This window comes from Podarcis melisellensis (assembly GCF_964234715.1).
Source record: "Podarcis melisellensis genome assembly, chromosome: 10".
Lineage (NCBI taxonomy): Eukaryota > Metazoa > Chordata > Lepidosauria > Squamata > Lacertidae > Podarcis > Podarcis melisellensis.
In genome coordinates, this window is record NC_138542.1 from 20930796 (window position 1) to 20952463 (window position 21668).

General features: G+C 42.7%; 1 protein-coding gene across 1 annotated transcript in view; it reads right to left on the bottom strand.

The window, feature by feature from the left end:
- CPED1 (cadherin like and PC-esterase domain containing 1) overlaps positions 1 to 16381 on the bottom strand; it is a gene marked incomplete at its 5' end in the record, with an annotated part of 112201 nt that extends 95820 nt beyond the window's left edge. The window contains one exon of the mRNA XM_081929058.1: positions 16124 to 16381. Coding sequence (XP_081785184.1) covers positions 16124 to 16381 — 258 coding nt within the window. The remainder of the gene's footprint in view (positions 1 to 16123) is intronic.
- Positions 16382 to 21668: the final 5287 nt, after the last annotated feature.

Here is a 21668-nt window from a genome sequence, read left to right on the forward strand (position 1 = left end):
CCAGCTATAAAGTGACGCTTACAGCCATATTTTCCCAGTCGCAGGAAGTAGGTTTATGTTACACTTGGCTCAAGTATAAAATTCTTTGCAGGGGGGCAAACACATAACTGTATTAAGCTCTTTGATGAACGACAAACACGTCTCTGTTTTTAATATAGAGTATACCTCTTTCCCTGACTACAATCAGTACAGTTGATGCTAGTTGAAACTATTCCATTCACATTTTATGAAATACGTTGAACAAACGTGTCAGGCAAGAAGTTTCGAAATATTCCAGGCAGCAAATGTATTGTGCTCATAAGCAAAAGTAACCAGGAGTAAAGAGGAAGTTAGGATTTCAACGGTGTTGTGTTGCACACTCTTGTAATTCATGCTTGGCCAGCTGAGGTTATATTTATAACCTATTTATTCAACAGTGAGAGATTAGGTATTCCTACATTGCAGGGGGTTGGGCTAGATTCTATGATTCGAAGTACAATTTTACCTCAAAACACCCCTTCATCCATTTTTACCCCTTTCTGCTATCTTCTTCTGACATTTCCTTCCCCATTATATTCTTATTCTCAGTTAGCCTCAAGGGCTACTAAAGTCTCTGATTGCTTCAAATGTCTGCCTCCCTATTTTCTTCTGAATATAATTCAAAGAGTGTTTTTTTTTACTGGGATTATGCAAAACCAACTGGAGAAATTCTGTCATGAAAAGAGAGGAGGGTGGGGGGAATTAAGATTTGTTCGCAAGCAGTGGCATTTCATGGAAAATTCAGCTTCTGGTTTGAATTCAACTGAAGGCATCAGACAATTATGCAGATGATATTTCACACAATTACACTGCGCCTTGGGTTTTGTAGTCTTTCAAACAGGGGCTCCCCTCTATTGCTGTGGACCTGGAGGCTACAGCTGACAGCCAAACTAGATGTGGCAAAGATTACAGCTGAATGCATCATCAATCTCTTGAAACTTTTGCAGATAGCAGCTGCAAAGGGTCCTGATTTATATTGGACAGAGCACATGTGTGCTTTTCTTAAAAGTGCAAATAGTAATGGGGGGGGCAACCAATGGAGGAATGGTGCAATGCGACAAGTTCCTCTTCCCTGTGTCAACATCCAGACTGGGTTATGTCCTGCACAACCTCACTATTTGTTGTTGTTTAGTCATTTAGTCGTGTCCGACTCTTCGTGACCCCATGGACCAGAGCACACCAGGCACTCCTGTCTTCCACTGCCTCCCGCAGTTTGGTCAAACTCATACTGGTAGCTTCGAGAACACTATCCAACCATCTCGTCCTCTGTTGTCCCCTTCTCCTTGTGCCCTCCATCTTTCCCAACATCAGGGTCTTTTCCAGGGAGTCTTCTCTTCTCATGAGGTGGCCAAAGTATTGGAGTCTCAGCTTCAGGATCTGTCCTTCCAGTGAGCACTCAGGGCTGATTTCCTTAAGAAGGGATAGGTTTGATCTTCTTGCAGTCCATGGGACTCTCAAGAGTCTCCTCCAGCACCATAATTCAAAAGCATCAATTCTTCGGCGATCAGCCTTCATTATGGTCCAGCTCTCAGTTCCATACATCACTACCGGGAAAACCATAGCTTTAACTATACGGACCTTTGTTGGCAAGGTGATGTCTCACTATTTGCAAACGTTTAATACTTTGTGCATCCCTTATGCCTCATGTAGCTTCACCCTGAGATCCTGATTAACAGAAACATATGATCATGTGTTCTATGAGTAAATGCAAAGTTGTATGAATGAATGTATGCTCACAAGATAATGCCATGCCAGCACTGGCAGAAATGCCACCATGGGCTTCATTATGGAAGGCAGTTTGGCACAGAAGGACTGGGATACAGTGAGGATAAAGAGACTGATGAAGCTATTGTAAGAAAGCAGAATACCAATTGTCACATGGTGCGAAGCGTTCAATATTTTCCTTGATAAATGTCAATGAATCTGCAGTGGATTTGATGGGAAACGACAGCTTTCAGTAAGCGAGCTGTTTTACAATGCTATTCCACTGTAACAGAAAGTAAATGTTAAGCTAGATTCCACTTTAAGCAGAATTTGGCAGTCACCCAAGTTTTTTTAATACATAAAGTCCTACGCCAGTAGAGTCTAACATACCTATGAGTCATGTTCTCATCTACGCTAGGCCCCAGTGGGATCTGGAAGTTCAAGGGAGAATGCCGGCTTGAGTTTACCATCTGTGTGCCAGGTAAGGACAGTCGGCAAAGGAACAGCGAGACAATTTTAGTGCCTAACCCACAGCTGTGGAATTCCTTTCTCCTGGAAACTTGCCAAAATCTAGCTAACTTTCACAACTTTTACAAAACCTTTTCATCTGGACTAGAATTTGACAGTTTAGGCAAACCAAATATTAGTGTGTGTGCACATACACACACACACAAACGCAGTGTCTGTTGATTCGTCTTAACTGTGATTACAGTTACATCATCCAGCCAAACAGTGCAATACATCAAGAACTGTCGCTTAAACTGAACCCCCAAACTCTCCAAATCCTTGATTCCAGAAACACAATTTTTGCCATTGCGGAAATGCCTGCTGACTGTCTCTGCGTGCAGCCTGGTTCACACAGTCATCTCCTCCGCATGATCCTTTACATGAGAATAAAAATAAATAAAAAGACAGTCCCAATGTTATCACACTCTTCTGCCATGACTCTTTTGCTTGCAGGTAATCATTTTCCAACACTTTGGACAGTTCAGCATCTTTCCCACTTGAATCTATTCCTCAGAGTCTATTGCGTACTGTCTAGGGTTGCCATATTTCAAACGACAAAAATCTGGACAGCAAAAAAAGGTTAAAAATGCCATTTTGGAGCTATTTTTATGGAGGATGGGTAATAATAATAATAATAATAATAATAATAATAATAATAATAATAATAATAATAATATATTTATACCCCGCCCATCTGGGCAGCTTCCAACAAAATATTAAAATACAATAAATCACTATCGACATGGGCTGGATTTTTCCTAGCAATTTTTCTTTTTGCTGATTTCGGCCAGACACTGCTGTATTCCGGATATGTCTGGTAAATTCTGGACGTATGGCAACCCTAGTCCTGTCCCTGTTTATTGAGGCCTTCTGGTGGAAGCAACCTCACAAAGAGAGACAATTGCAGACCTGCCCGCAGTGCTCCCTTCCCGAAGGGAAAATCAAGGAAACAACAGATGCAAACAAAACAGGCAGGGCAACGTTTAGTGATTTAAAATTGGCCACAACTTTTATTGACTACAGATGTAGGTAGATTTTGGCTCAGGCATTGGGTGTTTATCCATTATCAGCATCTGGATGGAGGGCTTACTGTACGTTTAAGAAGGATCATGCCTGGGATGGAGGGCCACTCAAGATGCAGATCAACTAAGGTGGCCCTCCACAGAGGGAAGCTCTATGGCTTCTAGACAGAGACTGCCACTGAGACCCCTCTCACAGGGAAGGTAAAAAAGGGTAAAGGACCCCTGGACAGTTAAGTCCAGTCAAAGGCAAATATGGGGTTGCAGCGCTCATCTCACTTTCAGGCCAAGGGAGCCAGCATTTGTCCACAGACAGCTTTTTGGGTCATGTGACCAGCATGACTAAACCACTTCTGGCGCAACCGGACACTGTGACGGAAACCAGAACGCACAGAAACGCCGTTTACCTTCCCACCACAGCTGTACCTATTTATCTATTTGCACTGGCTTTCAAACTGCTAGGTTGGCAGGAGCTGGGACAGAGCAACAGGAGCTCACCTCACAGAGGGGATTCAAACCACCGACCTTCTGATCGGCAAGCCCAAGAAGCTCAGTGGTTTAGATCACAGTGCCACCCGTGTACACTGGCAGGAGCTGATGGGAATTTTAGTCCAACAACACAATCCTCTGGTTAAATTAACATGTAATATAAATATTGGGACGTGGGTGGCACTGTGGGTTAAACCACAGAGCCTAGGACTTGCTGGTCAGAAGGTTGGCGGTTCGAATCCCTGTGACGGGGTGAGCTCCCGTTGCTCGGTCCCTGCTCCTGCCAACCTAGCAGTTCGAAAGCACATCAAAATGCAAGTAGATAAATAGGTACCGCAAAATGCAAGTAGATAAATAGGTACGTAAATGACGTTTCCGTGCGCCGTTCTGGTTCGCCAGAAGCGGCTTAGTCATGCTGGCCACATGACCCGGAAGCTGTATGCCAGCTCCCTCGGCCAATAAAGCAAGATGAGCGCCGCAACCCCAGAGTCGGTCACGACTGGATCTAATGGTTAGGGATCCCTTTACCTTTTTAATATAAATATTATTCCATAAGGATGACATAAATGTTCTACAACTTTTCTCTAAAGGAAGAAAGCAAAATTGTGTGTGTGTGTGTTTGTAATATCTGACCTTGGAAAGATTCAAGAATTCTAAATGTTTTAGTCAAGCCTACTACCACTAATGGTCCAGTAGAAACGATAGCCATTTCATTTTTGTGCTTTTAATTAGCAAATAAAACTTTGACAGAATTTATACTTAGAAATAAAACGGCCTGACTGGAACATAGCCAAACCAAGCAGTAATTTTCCTTCACAGGCAGCGATAACGGTTAAAAATAGTTCCTAAAAACATTGCACAAGTCAGTTTTGGAAAACAGGATAATAGATCATCTAGCCTCTCATTTCCAAAGCGTCTAGACAGAAAGCTTTTGTACTGGATTGTTCTGCTTCTGGAAGGAGTTGACCCAAACACTTTCTTCATAAACTATTGATTTAAATGCAGGTGCTTTGAAATCTTTCCTTGGCCACTTGTTTAACAGACCACAAAATGTAAAACAGGGTCTACTTCTAGACATTAATGTTTCCTACTGCAAAAACACACATGTAGCACTAAGAGAATAAATATGTTCTAACTGGACGATGGAGAATTCAGCTTCTTTCGTGGAAACTTCCCTTTCCCTTTGAAATCCAGGATCCCTAGTTTTCTCTAATTGTGCCATTAGCAACAAGATGTTTAGCATACAGGACTGGAGTAAGCATATTGTTAAACTTTCCATTTAGCCATTGTATCCACTGGGTAGAAACCTGAGGTTTGGCTTGGCAAACCCGAGTTCAGATTCCATGGATTGTTTCAAGATTGTGTTCTGCACAGGACCTATACTGAAGGCAATAGATTCATATTAAATAGTAGCAGGATTTGTATTTCTGTTATATTGAGATCCATCTACAGAATACATTTAAAGCAGTATCGTACCACTTTAAACAACCACAGCGTCTCCCCAAAAATCCTGGAAAGTGTAGCCTATTAAGCTGCAGAGAATTGTTAGAATATCCCTATTTCCCCCTCCAAGTGTCCCTATTTTCCAGGGACAGTCCCGGATTTACAGAAGCCGTCCTGGTTTCTGATTTGATCCCAGAATGTCCCACTTTTTTTTGAACATCTCTGTTTTCATCGGTTTTCATGAGACCCCAAGCCAAAAACCTAAGTAACTATGCAACCTTCAGAAGACATCTGAAAGCAGCCCTGTACAGTGGTACCTCGGGTTACATACGCTTCAGGTTACATACGCTTCAGGTTACAGACTCCACTAACCCAGAAATATTACCTTGGGTTAAGAACTTTGCTTCAGGATGAGAACAGAAATTGTGCTCTGGCTGCGCAGCGGCAGCAGGAGGCCCCATTAGCTAAAATGGTGCTTCAGGTTAAGAACAGTTTCAGGTTAAGAACGGACCTCCAGAACAAATTAAGTTCTTAACCTGAGGTACCACTGTATTGGGAAGTTTTTTTTAATGTTTGATTTTTTTTATTATCCTTTTGTATATGTCAGAAGCTGCCTAGAGGGGCTGGGGCAACCCAGTCAGATTGGTGGAGTATAAATAATCAAATCATCATCAACATCATTATGGAATAGGACATCCCTATTTTAATCAGAGAAACGTTGGAGGGTAACTCCCAGTCTTTCCTGAGAAGAGTGAATGATTGTTAATCTAATCAGGGAACTGTAGCTCTGTGAGGGGAACAGGGGTCTCAGCGTCCTCAACAAACTACAGTTCCCAAGATTATTTTGGAGGAGCTAGGAGTGCCAATTTGAATAAAACATTGGGGGGACCAAGTAAGCTCTTTTCTGTATAACTGATCACAAGACGCAGCGCACACACATCATTTGAATGGCAATGCCCATCAATTTCAAATATTTTAGGGGGGGGACAAAGGGGCCTTGGCCCCTGGGATTTGGTTCCTGTAGGGGGAGCCATGACTAAATAGTGGCATGATGCGGCTTTAAATGCATAGTTCTGCTAAGGCAAGGAACTTAGTATTGTTTAGTATAGCTTAGTATTGTTGAGACTTTCAGCTGTTCTTCTGAGTCTCAATCGGGGTATGCCAGGGATAAACCTGGAAGGTTTTCCATGTAAAATACGTGCTCTATCACTGACTCACGGCCTTTACTTTCTGACCAACAACATATAAAGTTTCTTCCTTCTTTTGAGATATATTTTAAAGACCTGAACTGTGTTTTGGTTAAAAAAAACAACCTGTCAAACTTCATGTTTCCCCTTTTCTGACTGAGTATCATTAAGCTGTTAACCATTTTGTACACAAAACGTTGCCATCACTATTAATTCTGTTTAAATTTTTGTCAGTTGAGCCTGTCATCATTCACAGTGCTTTGGAAGCGACGTCCCAATTTATGCAGAAATCTTGCTTTTTCAGACCCGCTTCTACATAAAAAAATGTACCTCAGGCTGAGTCTTGTCATGAAAAGATTCAGTCACAACAAATGAAAAGAGCCTGGTCAAATAATTTATGCTTTTTATACTCCTCTAACTAGTGTGGGTAGATGCTTTTGCTTTTTGAAAAGCAGCCTCATTTGCTGCACTCAAGAACAATTTTGAAACAGATAAGCATATGTGATGTGCTGACGGGGGTATATTTATCTAGTTATAAATGTCAAGGTAATAACCATCAGAAGTAATGATAATGTAATGATAGTAATGATAAAACAGAAGCAGACATAGGTGCATCTATGAAAAAGTAAAACAGCTGCAGTTGTTATCTCTGAGACAAAATGTCTGCTTAAATAGAAGAGATGCTCAACAGCCATAAGGTTTGCGGCCCCCTCAAGAATATGTCTCCCAAGGACATAGCTGCTGTGTTTCCGTGTTTTGTCACCTCGTGTTGTAGGACCCCTGGACGGTTAAGTCCAGTCAAAGGTGACTATAGGGTTGCTGCGCTCATCTTATTTTCAGGCCGAGGAAGCCAGCGTTTGTCCACAGACAGCTTTCCAGGTCATGTGGCCAGCATGATTAAACCACTTCTGGCACAATGGGACACTGTGACAGAAACCAGAGCGCACAGAAACGGCGTTTACCTTCTCGCCACAGTGGTACCGATTTATCTACTTGCACTGGTGTGCTTTCAAACTGCTAGGTTGGCAGGAGCTGGGACAGAGCAATGGGAGCTCACCCTGTTGTGCAGATATCAACTGCCGACCTTCCAATCAGCAAGCCCAAGAGGCTCAGTGGTTTAGACCACAGCGCCACCCGCACTGTGTTGTAGCAACCACTGGCTCTCCCTCACATCCAACCTAACCACAGTTAAATGCAGCATTACTGCTTCTCTGCGCCCCATTGCAAAAGAGCAGGATTGTTCATCAGCTGCGAGAACCATAAGTTATTCCCACTCGGCTTCTGCAATGGTCCTGCAAGAAGGATTGCGACTGGGGAAGTGTGATGCAAATCAAAGAGCACAGATGTGATGTGATGCAGTTAAGTCAATGGCCCTTCCTAAGCAGCCAGGTTATGTAACCCACTCTCTTATTTTGAATGTGGGTGGATTGAATGAATCCAAGTAGAGGAGGCCAGCTTCATGGGGTTCCTGTTCCAGTGTGGATTCCCCCCTCTCCCCTTTGTGGATTGTGTTTCTAATCAAAGTCAGACATAGATGAGGCAGGATTACTAAAATTACATTTTATGCCGAGAGAGTTCTAAAGAATGAGCTCTGCTCCTCCCCTTCTAGCTTTCAGAATGTTAGCCCTAAAAAAATAAAATAAAATAAATCTTCTTTTTTGGCCAATAGGACAGCAATTATGAACAAGTTCCTGAGCCAATTTCGCATTTAAACAGAAATGGCTTCAAAGTTATGCAAGCTAAAGAAAGCACCAGAGGCCAGCAAAAGGCCTTGCATTAAAAAATAAGTTGAAAAGACAAAGTGCTTTCCCCACTGGATGTTGTTGTTGTTGTTGTTGTTGTTTATATACTGCCCTATATCTGGAGGTCTCATGGCAGTTTACAGGAAAATCAAAATATAAAACCATAGGCTGACCTATGATGGAGCTCTGGGTCAGCGCTGCCTGCAAGGGTGCAGGGAGCTAGTCAAACCAGAGCCTATGCAACCACTCACTTTCTGTAATCAATAAAGTTGTGGCCTAAATTCTGCCAAAAACCAAAACTATAATTTGAGTCAATTGTGTGTTTATTGAAGGGGGAGGTCTCTGGGTCTGAACATGCAAATCAGCTGCCAACAACACCCCCAATGCAGTGGCGTAGCGTGGGGGGTGCAGGGGGGCCGGCCGTACCGGGTGCAACATCTGGGGGTTAGGGTTAGGGGGCGCAAATCCACGGGTTAGGAGGCGCAAATTACTTGCCTTGCCCCGGGTGCTGACAACGCATGCTACGCCACTGCCCCATTGTACATTTCTGAAACACGCTTCTTTGTATTATCATATGGAGCTCCTCCAGTTGTCCACACCCCTTCAGCATGTTTTATTGGGATATGGTTTATTTAGGGCTGCTATATGCCTAGGACATTGCCAGGATTTCGAAGGCAGAATTGACACCCAGGGAGAATTTCTGCAAGATGGCGCTTTGCCCTGGATCTTAGGCAAGTCAATTGCAAAATTGCATTTTTGCCTTAAAAAAAGAAAGCTCAGCAACTTCTGGGTTTTCCTTAAAAAATGTTCAGCAACTTTGAGGTCTTCCTAAAAACAGCTCAACAACTTTCAGGGTGCCCTGGTTTTTACTTTTTGAAATATGGCAACCCTAGAATGCTTGAGTGCTTCTTACATTGCTAGAAAGAAACTAATTTCCTCTATCTTTCTTTTTTCCTTCTCTGGAGGCTATTTAAACATTTGTTGGCTTTTTATATCACTAGTATTTTTGTTCAGGAAGGAGGAGGATTTCAACTGCGATGGCTGGAATGCTACTCTGCTTCTCATTGTTTGCTATCTAAATATAGGGCAGGCCCCTAAATCAGGAAGATATGCTTTGACTGTTGGCATCGTAGCACACAAGAGTGGGCTGAACGGCTTATGTGGTTAGTCGACAGAACTTTGCGTGTTGGGTGGAAAGATAGTGCTAAACACAAACTCATTTTGCTTAATAATTTGACATATATATTCCAAAAGGAAGATGTGGGCTATTGTTCATGTATGAGTCGTTTCATGCAGATTATAAATTGAGTGGTACTGGGTTTAATGCTTGGACAGACAGGTAATGGAAAACAGACCTGAAATTTACAGCAAGTTGTATGCTGAAAGAAAATTTTATGAAAATGATGTACCGCTGGTATTTGACCCCTGGGGACCCCTGACCATTAGGTCCAGTCGTGACCGACTCTGGGGTTGCAGCGCTCATCTCGCTTTATTGGCCGAGGGAGCCGGCGTAGAGCTTCTGGGTCATGTGGCCAGCATGACTAAGCTGCTTCTGGCGAACCAGAGCAGCGCACGGAAACACCGTTTACCTTCCCGCCAGAGCGGTACCTATTTATCTACTTGCACTTTGACGTGCTTTCGAACTGCTAGGTTGGCAGGAGCAGCGACCGAGCAACGGGAGCTCACCCCATCGTGGGGATGCGAACCGCCGACCTTCTGATTGGCAAGTCCTAGGCTCTGTGGTCCTTTAAATGTACCTACTCTTTTTTTTAGCCTTTTAAATGTGTATGCGGGAAGGGGGGTTATTGTTTTGTTGTTTTGGTTTAATTATTGACTTGCGTTTTATCTTGCATTTTGTTCTGTGAACCACCCTGTGATCTTTTGTTGAGGGGCGGTATATAAATTTAATAGAATAAATACATACATATATATCTAGTAAATAATTAAATTTCCAACCTCTCTCCTCCCTTGGTTGCCTTGTGGTCAAGCACTGCTTCGAAGTCCCTCCCAGAAGGCAAATATAAATAAATTTGCCGTGAAAACTGCATATATTTCGTCCAACTTTTAAAACAATAAGATCGGCCATTCTTCTGAATGCTCAGAACTTGCACAGCTACAAATATTCAGTTCAGTTGACTCTAAATTGGTCCTCCATTCAGCTGTCCCTATTTTAGGTTGATTGCAGTTCCCACAGGAGTGTAGGTCAATCTGGGCTAGCCACAAAGAATGTACTACCTACTGTAATTGAAGTTCATATTTCAGCAACAGGAAGGAGGATGAATACCAAAGCCAGGACTTGTCCCTAAATATACACACCAGGGCAAACTTTTGCCTCCTTGTCATGTTGTGTATTGTGGAATCTCTTCCATAAACTTCCGTAAACTGAGTCAGATCATTAGTCCACCTAGCTAGTGGTTCTCCAGAATTTCAGACAGGGATCTCTCCTAGCCCCAATGTATTCTCCTTTTTAAGTTGTTACTCTAAATGCCACTCTATCTATCTATCTATCTATCTATCTATCTATCTATCTATCTATCATCTATCTATCTATCTATCTATCTATCTATCTATCTATCATCTATCTATCTCTATCTAGGGGAGGGGGAAGGTGACAGTACTGTGTACTCATGAGTACCTCCAGAAAAAAGCACTGCCTACTGGGACATATTGGGAACTTTATGTATTTATGTGGTCAGAGATGATGGAAGTTGTGAATTCAACAATGCCTGCAGGGCCACAGGTTCAATATCACGGCGCTAAGGTGTGAATATTGCCCTAAAAGGGTTCAAAATTATTGGAAGGGACAAACTTTTGTCAAGCGTCTTAAAATCTACAAGTGATAAAATACTAACAATCCAAGAAGAACATTCTAGATGCATTATTTGGCCATACTTGCTTACAACTATGTCATCAAATTACACTCAGACCTGCTACTAAGAAATCAGCAAAAGGATATCTGAATCAGTGCTTCCCCCCTCCCCCCCAAAAATGTTTAGGGGTACTCTCATTTTCCCACACATATTTAAATATTGCCCCTCGATGAGGCCAAACTTAGAATCCCTGTGTACCCCCAGAAAAAAGCACCAATCTGAATTATCAGCCACCCCTTAGATGAAGCTATATCTGGATTACAGAGCAATTTCTAGATGCAAGCTGCCCAATAATTAGGGGCGACAAGACTGTTTTATTTATAGTCATGACATAGATTTGTTTGTAATCAGAGAAATGGTCTGGAGGACATTTAATTTAAAGAGCCGTCGGCACATTTCCTAACAAATGTCACCAGGAAAATAGCTCATAAAGCCACAAGAGGTTGTTCACTCCATAACGATGATCAAACAAATAGCTAAGGTTGAAATATTTCAGCACAGCTGGAATGTGGGTAACTCAAGGACAAGTGGTTGTTTCTGGCACACAAAGGAACTATAAACAAATACTATGATGTGAAAAACAGAATATTCTCTGGCCACACTTAAGAGCCTCTGAATCCAATGGAAAAGATGGGAGCACGTTCCTAAATCTGGATCATTCCTTCAAAGTTTTGTCTTTTTGCTGTCACGGTTGCTTTTCGGAAAATCATTTAATGAACCTGAAAGCGGCCTTGCATGCAGCTCTGAAATACTGCCGATCTCTACATGCACTCCTGAGGGCAATTTGGGGACAAGAAACTGTGCTAATTAACCTTGGAAGTCACTTGAAAAAAAGCCCTATCATTTGACTTGTGTGTCTGAACTCCATAAAATTCCTAACGCTGTTTCGTAGATCATTGGAGTACTGGAGCTTGTCAAAGAAAGAAAGAAAGTGTAAAATCCAGTATTTAATAGCATGTAATGTCATCATAAGGATAGGTCACTGCACTGCAGATGGGGTGGGTCAACTTTAAAAGTTTACTGGAAGAGAGGGTCACACTATTACAATTTTCCTCTGCTGTGTTATCTCCCCAAGTGCAAGATGTAATGTAAGAGCTTTTGAACAAATACGCCAACTGTGTAGACTAGCCGGTGTGTAAAAATAGCTGCCCAACTAGCAAACTAGCAGTGCAGAAAACCTCAGTTATGCACACCACACCCTGTAGTAAACAAGCTTTCATTCTGCCAAAACTATATTATTTCTCTGGAGGAAAACTAACTTGCAGTGCCCAAGTGGTGTTGTGCATAGTGTTGGACTTTGACCTGGGAGACCCTTGTTCAAATTCTCGACCAGCCATGAAGCTCGCTGGGGGACTTTAGGCCAGTCCCAGTGTTTGTCAGTCTAACCAGCACACATTCTTGATGCAAAACTGGGGAGAAACCATGTATGCCCCCCTAAGGTCCATCGAGGAAGGATGCGACAACAGTGTACAGTGGTACCTCTGGTTACGAACTTAATTCGTTCCAGAGGTCGATTCTTAACCTGAAACTGTTCTTAACCTGAGGTACCACTTTAGCTAATGGGGCCTCCCACTGCTGCCACGCTGCCACTGCACAATTTCTGTTCTCACCCTGGGGCAAAGTTCTTAACCTGAGGGTTAGCGGAGTCTGTAACCCGAAGTGTTTGAAACCCGAGGTGTTTGTAACCCAAGGTGCCACTGTATTGAATGAGTAAATTGTGTGTTAATCCACAAGGACTCTCTTTTTCTCAACAGTCAAACAGACAGGAATCCATCTCCTATAACTGCACACATTCAGGATACAGTGGTACCTCAGGTTAAGTACTTAATTTGTTCCGGAGGTCCGTTCTTAACATGAAACTGTTCTTAACCTGAAGAACCACTTTAGCTAATGGGGCCTCCTCCTGCTGCTGCGCTGCCAGAGCACGATTTCTGTTCTCATCCTGAAGCAAAGTTCTTAACCTGAAGCACTATTTCCGGGTTAGCGGAGTCTGTAATCTGAAGTGTATGTAACCTGAAGCTTATGTAACCCGAGGTACCACTGTATTTCAACAATTGTGTACCAAGAAGCCCACCAGACACTCAACACTGCTTCAAAGTGTCGAAGCAATGATTCTTCAACATCAAATTCGTTGGACTGTTCATGTTGTGCGGATGCCTGATTATCGTCTTCCAAAGCAACAACTCTATTCCAAACTTTAAAATGGAAAGCGTAATGCTGGTGGTCAACAGAAGAGGTTCAAAGACACTCTCAGGGCAAATCTTTAAAAAATGTAGTATAAATACCAACAACTGGGAAACACTGGCCTGCGAGTGCTCCAATTGGAGAACAGCCTTTATCAAAGGTGTCATGGGTTTAGAAGATGCTCGAACTCAGGACGAAAGGGAGAAACACGCTAAGAGGAAGGCACGCTTGGCAAACCCTCACTATGATCAACTCCTGCCTGGATACCTATGTCCCCACTCTGGAGGATGTGTGGATCCAGAACTGGCCTCCACAGTCACTTACGGACTCACTTTTAAAATAGGAGATGGATTCCATGTTTATGGAAGATAATCTTATTCGGCTACAAGTGATAGCCAAAGAAGAAGCAGCCCACCAGACTTGCCACCACCACCGAGAGAACCATAAATACAGAGCACCACTCACTATTATTTTCATGCATCCCTACAATCTCTAGTTCAGGCCGATGGAGCACCGCTTCACTCCAGGTCATTAGGGCCTACAGAAAGGAATTGTGGGTGATACAAACTTAGGAGGACTGGGTTTAGCCCTCTTCTTTTCATTCCCACCCTCAGATCCTCCAAGAGTCCCTATTTTCCAGGGACAGTCCCAGATTTACAGAAGCCGTCCCAGTTTCTGACTTGATCCTGGAATATCCCACTTTTCCTTAGGACATCCCTATTTTCATTGGAAAAATGTTGGAAGGTATGGAGTTACATGACCTCCAAGCCAAGGAGACAAGTAACTATACAACCTTAGAAGACATCTGAAGGCAGCCTTGTATAGGGAAGGTTTTTTAATGTTTAATGTTTTATTATGTTTCTATATATGTTGGAAGCTGCCTGAAGTGGCTGGGGCAACCCAGTCAGATTGGCAGGGTATAAATAAAATACAGTAACAACAACAGAATAGGTCACCCCTACTTTCATTGGAGAAAGGTTGGAGGGTGTGCACCCTTTGCTGGTATGCTTGTACGTCAGGTTAGCTGTTCCAGAACACAATGAGCCAAGCAAGAAAAATAGTCCAATCTCCCTAACATGCCAGCATCAAATGGCTTGGACTTTGAAGACAGCATCATATTTTTAGGTAATAGGTCAGCATACAGATGAGACGAAAAAATTCAGTAGTTCTGGGAGTCTGCTTCCATGATATGCAAGGACAGAGTCCAGGATGCAGCAAAATTTTGGAGGTCCACGTAATCAGAACATTCAAATTGTTTTTGGTCTGAAATGAGAGGGCCAGTTTGGAGGCTACATAGCAAATCAGCTTAGCACTGTGCTAGCCATCCAAATCTGTTCAAAGGATTGCAATGAGGCGTAAGCAGGATTTCAGGATAGGGTTTACTGGAGGCTAAGTCAACAATCCTATACGAACTTGCAAGGCAGTGAGGCCTACTCAACACAATTATTTCTGAGCAAACACACTTGGGCCTGGAATGGGAATAACTATATATTTACTGAGTCAAGGGGAAATTCTCTACCCAGCAAATTCCATCATAGTAGTTCTATGATTATGGAGGAAGCGTTTAAAATGTATGAAAAGTGGTTGGTAAACACTCAGGGATATTATTATGTAGACCACTTCCTGTGGCCAGAGGATAGCACAATGCATTCTATGATCACTACTGTTCCCTGCTTCCTTTATCCTATTTGATACGCAGTCCTATCCTTCTCCTCCCATCCTTCATCTCCCTGTTTCTTTTTGACATATCCTATATGATTTGAAGCCATAAGTCTTGGAAGAAGCAAAGTAGGATAATAACAGATAAATGCAAATCTACGGGATGTGGCTGGAGTTACTGTTGCCCTTGCCATTTCACAGGACTTTGGGTTTCTTGTTATGCATTTAGCATAGCTGTCAACCTTTCCCTTTTCTTGTGAGAAATCCTATTCAGAATAAGGGAATTTCCCTTAAAAAAGGGGAAACGTTGACAGCTATGCATTTACTGCAAACGACGCAGAACCACATTCATTTCCCAACGAGATTGGGGTGCCACGATTGCTACTGGGCAACTGCACTTTCTCCCTCTCTCTAGGTGCTTTGATGTGGGGGCTTAATGTCGTAAATGGGTCATTCAGAAATGGTTGGCAACAGATTTTGTTTAACTTATCAGATTCTCCTGGAAAGAGTGATCTATATTAAACAGGACGTGTAGAAACATGAGCTAGCATTTGATCCCAAGGATGTTGTATGGATGCTGTGGGATGCATGCATGAGGAGAACCCATCCCAGAGTCAACATCCATCTCAGAAGTACCCTCTGCCTCTCCCCATTCTATATGTCCTTTTTGTGTAAGCCCACCCACCTTTCCTGGACCGATTCCTTTGACCATGCTCTTTGTGCTTCAGCAGGGATGGAGCAGGAATGCGATTCGGTTCACATCAAAAGGTGAAGCTGCCCAATTTGCACTCCAGAAACAATATGCGAACTGGATCGCAGCCCTACTTCAAAATGTGCAAGTTGCTGAATTTTGTGATGCCGTTCCACAGCCGAGTCACGAGTACAAAGATGAGCATGCTAGAGTACAGTATGCATACATATTGATATGTTAGGGAATATAACATACAAAAATACGTTGTGTTTGGCAAAATTGCTTTGCAAAATTGCGTACGTTAGGAAAAGTTCACGTTAAGATGCTGATGAGGACTTTTTTTGCTGTTGAGGCAACCTGATGCAGAGAACTGAACTTAAGATTGAAAAACAGAAAAACAAATCTGACATACTTGCCCATAGTTTTCCTACAGGGGGGTCATCACTTTGGAACAACCTCATCTAGACAATATAACAGGGCCAAGGATTCACCTTAGCTAGCAATCAGATCCATCTCTGCTTATTTGAAGGTTAATTTTAGCTGTGACTGTCAGAAATGTGCCTCCAGTTTCTAAGCCAGTTTTTCATTCTGTACTTGTAGCTTCTCTTACCTCCTTCCGTCCTTGTAGATTGCTTGAATGAAGGAAGCAACGGGCTTGCCTTGCGGAGATCTCCTTGTACCTCCTGTGCTGTACCAACTCCGAAACGACTTTGTCTGGTAGAACTCCATTGCCAACTGGTGAGATGTATCTCCTCGTCCTTAAGGGTGTCAGGGTCTGGTAGAAAAGACAAGCAGCCAGCACCAGCACCACCAGGAACGGGTGAAGTCGACACCACCTCCAGCCAGGCAGAATCTGCCGGCAAGCCATGGCCACCCTAGGTTTCTAATGTTGTCCCATTTCCACATTGTAGGAAGAGTCACTCTGGCTACTCTTCAGCAACGCGAAATAAAAGGAGAAACGTGACTTGCCCACAGGGAAACAGAAGTGCTCTCCATCACTTCTGGGTTTGAGTTTTCCCATGGCATCATCCAGCGAGAAGTTCGAGGTCTCCGAAGCAAAACAGACTACAACAAACGGCCCTTCAGGAAGCAGTCCCCGACCTGTGCAAAAAGAGAGGAGGCAGGAAAAGAGAAAGAAGTCACACGTACGTACATCGTGTGGGTTGGGAAGGAGCAGACTTCAGCATCCTGAAATAGTTAGTGGCAGAAAGAATCTTACCGTTTGGAAGAAAGTTTATCCCACAAAACTCCAGCTGAACAACTGCATTTGTGAAAGCGAAAGGTTAAAATTTATGAGGTGTTCTTTGTACAGCTGAAAAGCACCACAGATTTCCTCGTAGGTCCCCCCTCCCTTCTGTTGCTTTTTAAAATACCGTTTCCTTCATTCCAGATCTTTTTAAATTGCCCTTTTCCTGTCGGCAAATGTGCATGCCTTCTCTCAAAGAGAATTCATCTGGTTTTGAACAAGCCGAAAGGCTAGATTTCCCTCAGTTAAGTTTTTTTCTTTCTTTCCAGCTTTCGGAGTTCAAAGTTATGTTTACTTACTTGGTTCTTAGCCCTGTCAGACGTTTTCCATTCTCCCCTAACGGGCTGCTGATTAAAACCACTCGGAGCAACGCAGCCTCATGACTCCAGCTCATCTCCACACACACATACACAGCACTCCATCTGAACTCAGTTGGACCACAGACATATAAATAAAAAACAGGACTGCCCCAAGGGGTGGGGTTACGTTCACCAAGCTCTAAAAAGCCTCACACGCTGGAAGCTGTAGGAGCAAGGCTGCTGGATCACACAGCAACAATGTGCCCCCCCTCCTCACATGCTTCCAAGCTATACAAGGACTCTAAAAATGTGGCTGGAATACAGACAACTCAAACATAATGAAGAAAGAGAAATGTTAAACCAGTCTGAGAACTGTTGCTCCATGAAGGGAATAGAGGTCTCAACAATTCCAGGCACACCCCCCCCTTTTTAAAGCTACATTTCTTTGGGAAAAGCCATAGCTATTTAAAGTGGTACAATACTGCTTTAAATGTAGAGTGCAGATGAGGCCTTTGTATATTAATTAGCGGCTTCTTGTTAATGTGTTCTTACTAAAGATGGGATGGCATGCAGAGAAGAAAGGCATGGAAACCTGGTAAGATTAAAAAACCAAACAAACCTGATTCTGTAGGTTGACATAGGAAAACTCTGACCCTCCAGATGTTTGGGGCTACAATTCCCATCATCCCTGACCACTGGTCCTGTTAACTAGGGATGGTGGGAATTGTGGTCCCAAACATCTGGAGGGCTGGAGTTTGCCTATGCCTGCTGTAGGATGACCAGCTTCATATAGTTTCCTTAAGTCAATTTAATATATGAAAGGGTTAATACCACAGAGTAAGTTGCTTTGCAAGGCTTAGCTATGTCACTTCCTCTTACCTTGGGAGGAAATAGGTAATAAAGCCTCTACCTGTGAGTTCTGTGTGTGAGGTTTGAGCAGGTCGTTGTGGCTCAGCTGCATGGCTTTCACCAGCCTCTTTTGTGTTTCCATACCAATAGTTTAGGGGCTTTGACCACTTTGCAACAAAGCTACATTTTTACTGCCTGTGCAACTTTTCTGACTGATGCATGGGAAAGCACATGAATCTGACCTTTGAAGAGTTTGTAAGTAAACCATTTTTAACTTACCAGATGTGTCTTTTCCTATGCTGCGGGGGAAGAAGGAAACTTTGGAAGGAACTTCTAAAGGGAACAGTTTTGAAACTCACTTGGAAGTTTTTACAGCCTATTGTTTTGTTTTTGTTTTTAAGTTCTTTTTATTAAGTTTCGTTTAATGCATACACATAACAAAAGTAAATAGATGTGAAAAAAAGAGAAAAAGGAAAAAGTAAAAAAGAGAAAAAAAAAGTAGAGAGAAAACAAGACAACATAGCACATTACATTTACAGTTCGACTTCCATCCCTCTTGATTCCGGATTCCTAATTTTTACAAAATTCCATTTTTACAGCTGTTGTTGTTTAATAACTTGAAACATCGAAAGTTTTATAATAGACCTACTATAGTTGGTATGTTTTCATAATTTCTTTCTATATATACCATAAATTTAGCCCAATCGTCCCTTAACTTTGTATTCTTTTGGTTTCTGATTTTCTGCGTCATATTTGCCAATTCAAAGAAGTCATATAGTTTATTTTGCCATTCCATCATCGTTGGGGTGCTCGTGCTTTTCCATTTTTGAGCAATTAGCAGTCTGGCCGCTTCTGTTGAGTACTGGAACAAAACTACGTCTTCTTTCTTAATCTCCTCTCCTATGATGCCTAATAGAAAGGCCTCTGGTCTTTTTGGAAATGTGTATTTTAATATTTTTTTTAACTCGTTGTATATAGTATCCCAGAATTTTTTAATTTCCTCGCAGGCCCACCACATATGCATGAAATTACCCTCCTTTACTTTACACCTCCAGCAGACCCCGCTACCAATCTTATATATCCTGTTCAGTTTTTCTGGTGTTAAATACCATCTGTGAATCATCTTTTCTATGTTTTCCCTGATTGCGGCACACGCCGTAAATTTTATTCCCTTCTCCCACAGTTTTGACCACTGCTCATAGGCTATGCTATGTCCTAAATCTATCGCCCATTTAACCAGCCTATTATTGTCATGCTGTACTTTGCTGCATATTTTGTGATTTTAAATCTCTGCTGGGGTTCTCTTACCAAAAGGTTCTTGCCCTAAACTTGGATCTTGGCACCCAAGGAAATTCTTTTTTGAACCAACTGATCCAATATTCAGTGGTGGGGGGGAAGCATCTGGTCAAACCCGGCTGGGACTGTATCAGCTGAGACTACAGATGTGATTGCATGTTTGTATGCACCTTGGGGTTAGAAACCATCATTTTGCACTAGAATACTTAGAACAAGTTAAAAACTGGAAATGCTATCTAGTCTATTCATCCTTAAGATTCACAATAACTGTATCAGGTGCACTGAATATTCTAGCTGCACTACACTACTGAGGTTCTGCAGTGCAAAAGGGGGTCAATATATACCTTCAGTTTTGAAGGTGTATAAAACCAAAATAGTTACCAAGGTTACATATAGCATACAGGTTTGGATCTTGGGAGTTAATAAATCCTCAGAGGTGACACAAACCACTTTTTTGATAAAGATATTTTGTGTGCTATGCTAAGATGGGTTTGCAATGTTGTTCTCCAACTGGAAGCAGACATTTGTTCTCTATGGATTTGGGCTACCTGTCCTCGGTTTTGCTTGAGAATTATGCTTGTTCTTGGCCAACATTGGTTAATAACAAAGGTAAACACCTCTTAAGGGATGCGGGTGGCGCTGTGGGTTAAACCACAGAGCCTAGGGCTTGCCGATCAGAAGGTCGGTGGTTCGAATCCCCGCGACGGGGTGAGCTCCCGTTGCTCGGTCCCTGCTCCTGCCAACCTAGCAGTTCGAAAGCATGTCAAAGTGCAAGTAAATAGGTACCGCTCCGGCGGGAAGGTAAACAGTGTTTCCGTGCGCTGCTCTGGTTCGCCAGAAGCAGCTTAGTCATGCTGGCCACATGACCCGGAATCTGTACACCGGCTCCGTTGGCCAGTAAAGCGAGATGAGCGCCATAACCCCAGAGTCGGTCATGACTGGACCTAATGGTCAGACGTCCCTTTACCTTTTAAACACCTCTGGCTACTCACAACCTATCTTCTGCCACTAGGATTAGAAAACCCACCAACAGAGACTTCTAGAACTTAACTTGCAAAATTCATTCACTCTTGCAAAATGTGTCTGCTCACCCCTATACCTCAGTCTACAAACAGGGGTGAAGGGTTTCTGGTTCACAGACCTTATTGGGTTGGCATGGGTTCCCATCTGACCTGCAAGGCCAAACCTGATGTCATATGTGACATCTAACAAGGGGCAGGTGGAGATACAACTGCCAATGCACAATTGGGAACCTTTGTGTGTGTTTCCATTTTGCCATTATAGGGCAGCGAGTCGTGTTACAAAGCACAATTCCAGTGTAGGCAAGCAGGGCTTGTAGTCTTAGTGATGTCAGGTGACAGTTTTTTGGGGCGCGCAAATTTTTCCACTTGTCTAAGGGGTCTGCCAAGGCAGGTTGTATGGGGAAGAACCTAGCCTACTGGCTGGATCCAACTCCCCACCCCTGATCTGCAACCTCATAGCGATTATTGACATACTCAGTATTGGGCAACATTAACTATTCCTAGAGTACAGGCAGGTATTTGTGAAATGTCAATTTATGAGGTTGTCTAGGCATTTGAGAGTTTGTCTAGTGGCCCAGTAGAAACATTAGTCCACATTTTCCTATACTTAATAGTTGTTAAATAAAATAAATTTTAAAACAAAAAAATAACAATGCTTCTCATTGCTAAATTAAAGAAATATAAATTAACCACAGTAACATTTCTTCTAGAAACATTCCAAACCTACTTGAATAAGCTGTAACTTTTATGGGGTGATCTCCCATAAAACTTTCCCTACGGTGTCTGTATTTCAAAACTATTGCTGCTCTTTTATTTTGTTATACTCTTAATGTCCAGGGCTTTTGCTACGTTCTTATTTTAAATGGCACAATTTTTGTGCATGTCTTTTGTGCGTTTTCCCTGCTGTGGTCGTCTTCAGAACCCTGAACTACATTTGATGTTTATGGGCTACAGGCCAAATAAACCGAAACTGGGTTTAGCACTTTGTGAAGGAGCCTAGCCTCTTCCTGAGATCACAGACACTCCCAACTCCTCTTCCCATGTGGCCAGGAGAGTTTTAAAAAAGCCGACTTTTTAAAAACTAGCCATAGTTACTTGTTAAACCACAATTCCCAGTTTGGATTAAATGACACACTGTGTTTCACTGAAAGATGAAGCAAACACTTCTGAACTCCTCCTCTTAACTGTGGGAGGATGAAAGGGGAGCGAGCGCATGCCATCCCAGGAGGATGCTAGGTTCATAGACATAGTGCTCATCCATAATGTAGAAAGCAGTGCATCTAAACATGTCCTTTCCTTGTGGAAAGCTAGAATATGAGGGATAAAGGTTCTCTAGCTCAGAATGTAGTATCTTTTTTGTGGAAGCGTCTATCCTACATGGAGGAGCGCTCAAACTATTCCATCACCCAGACTGTAGAAGTACTATCCCGGAAAGACTGTACT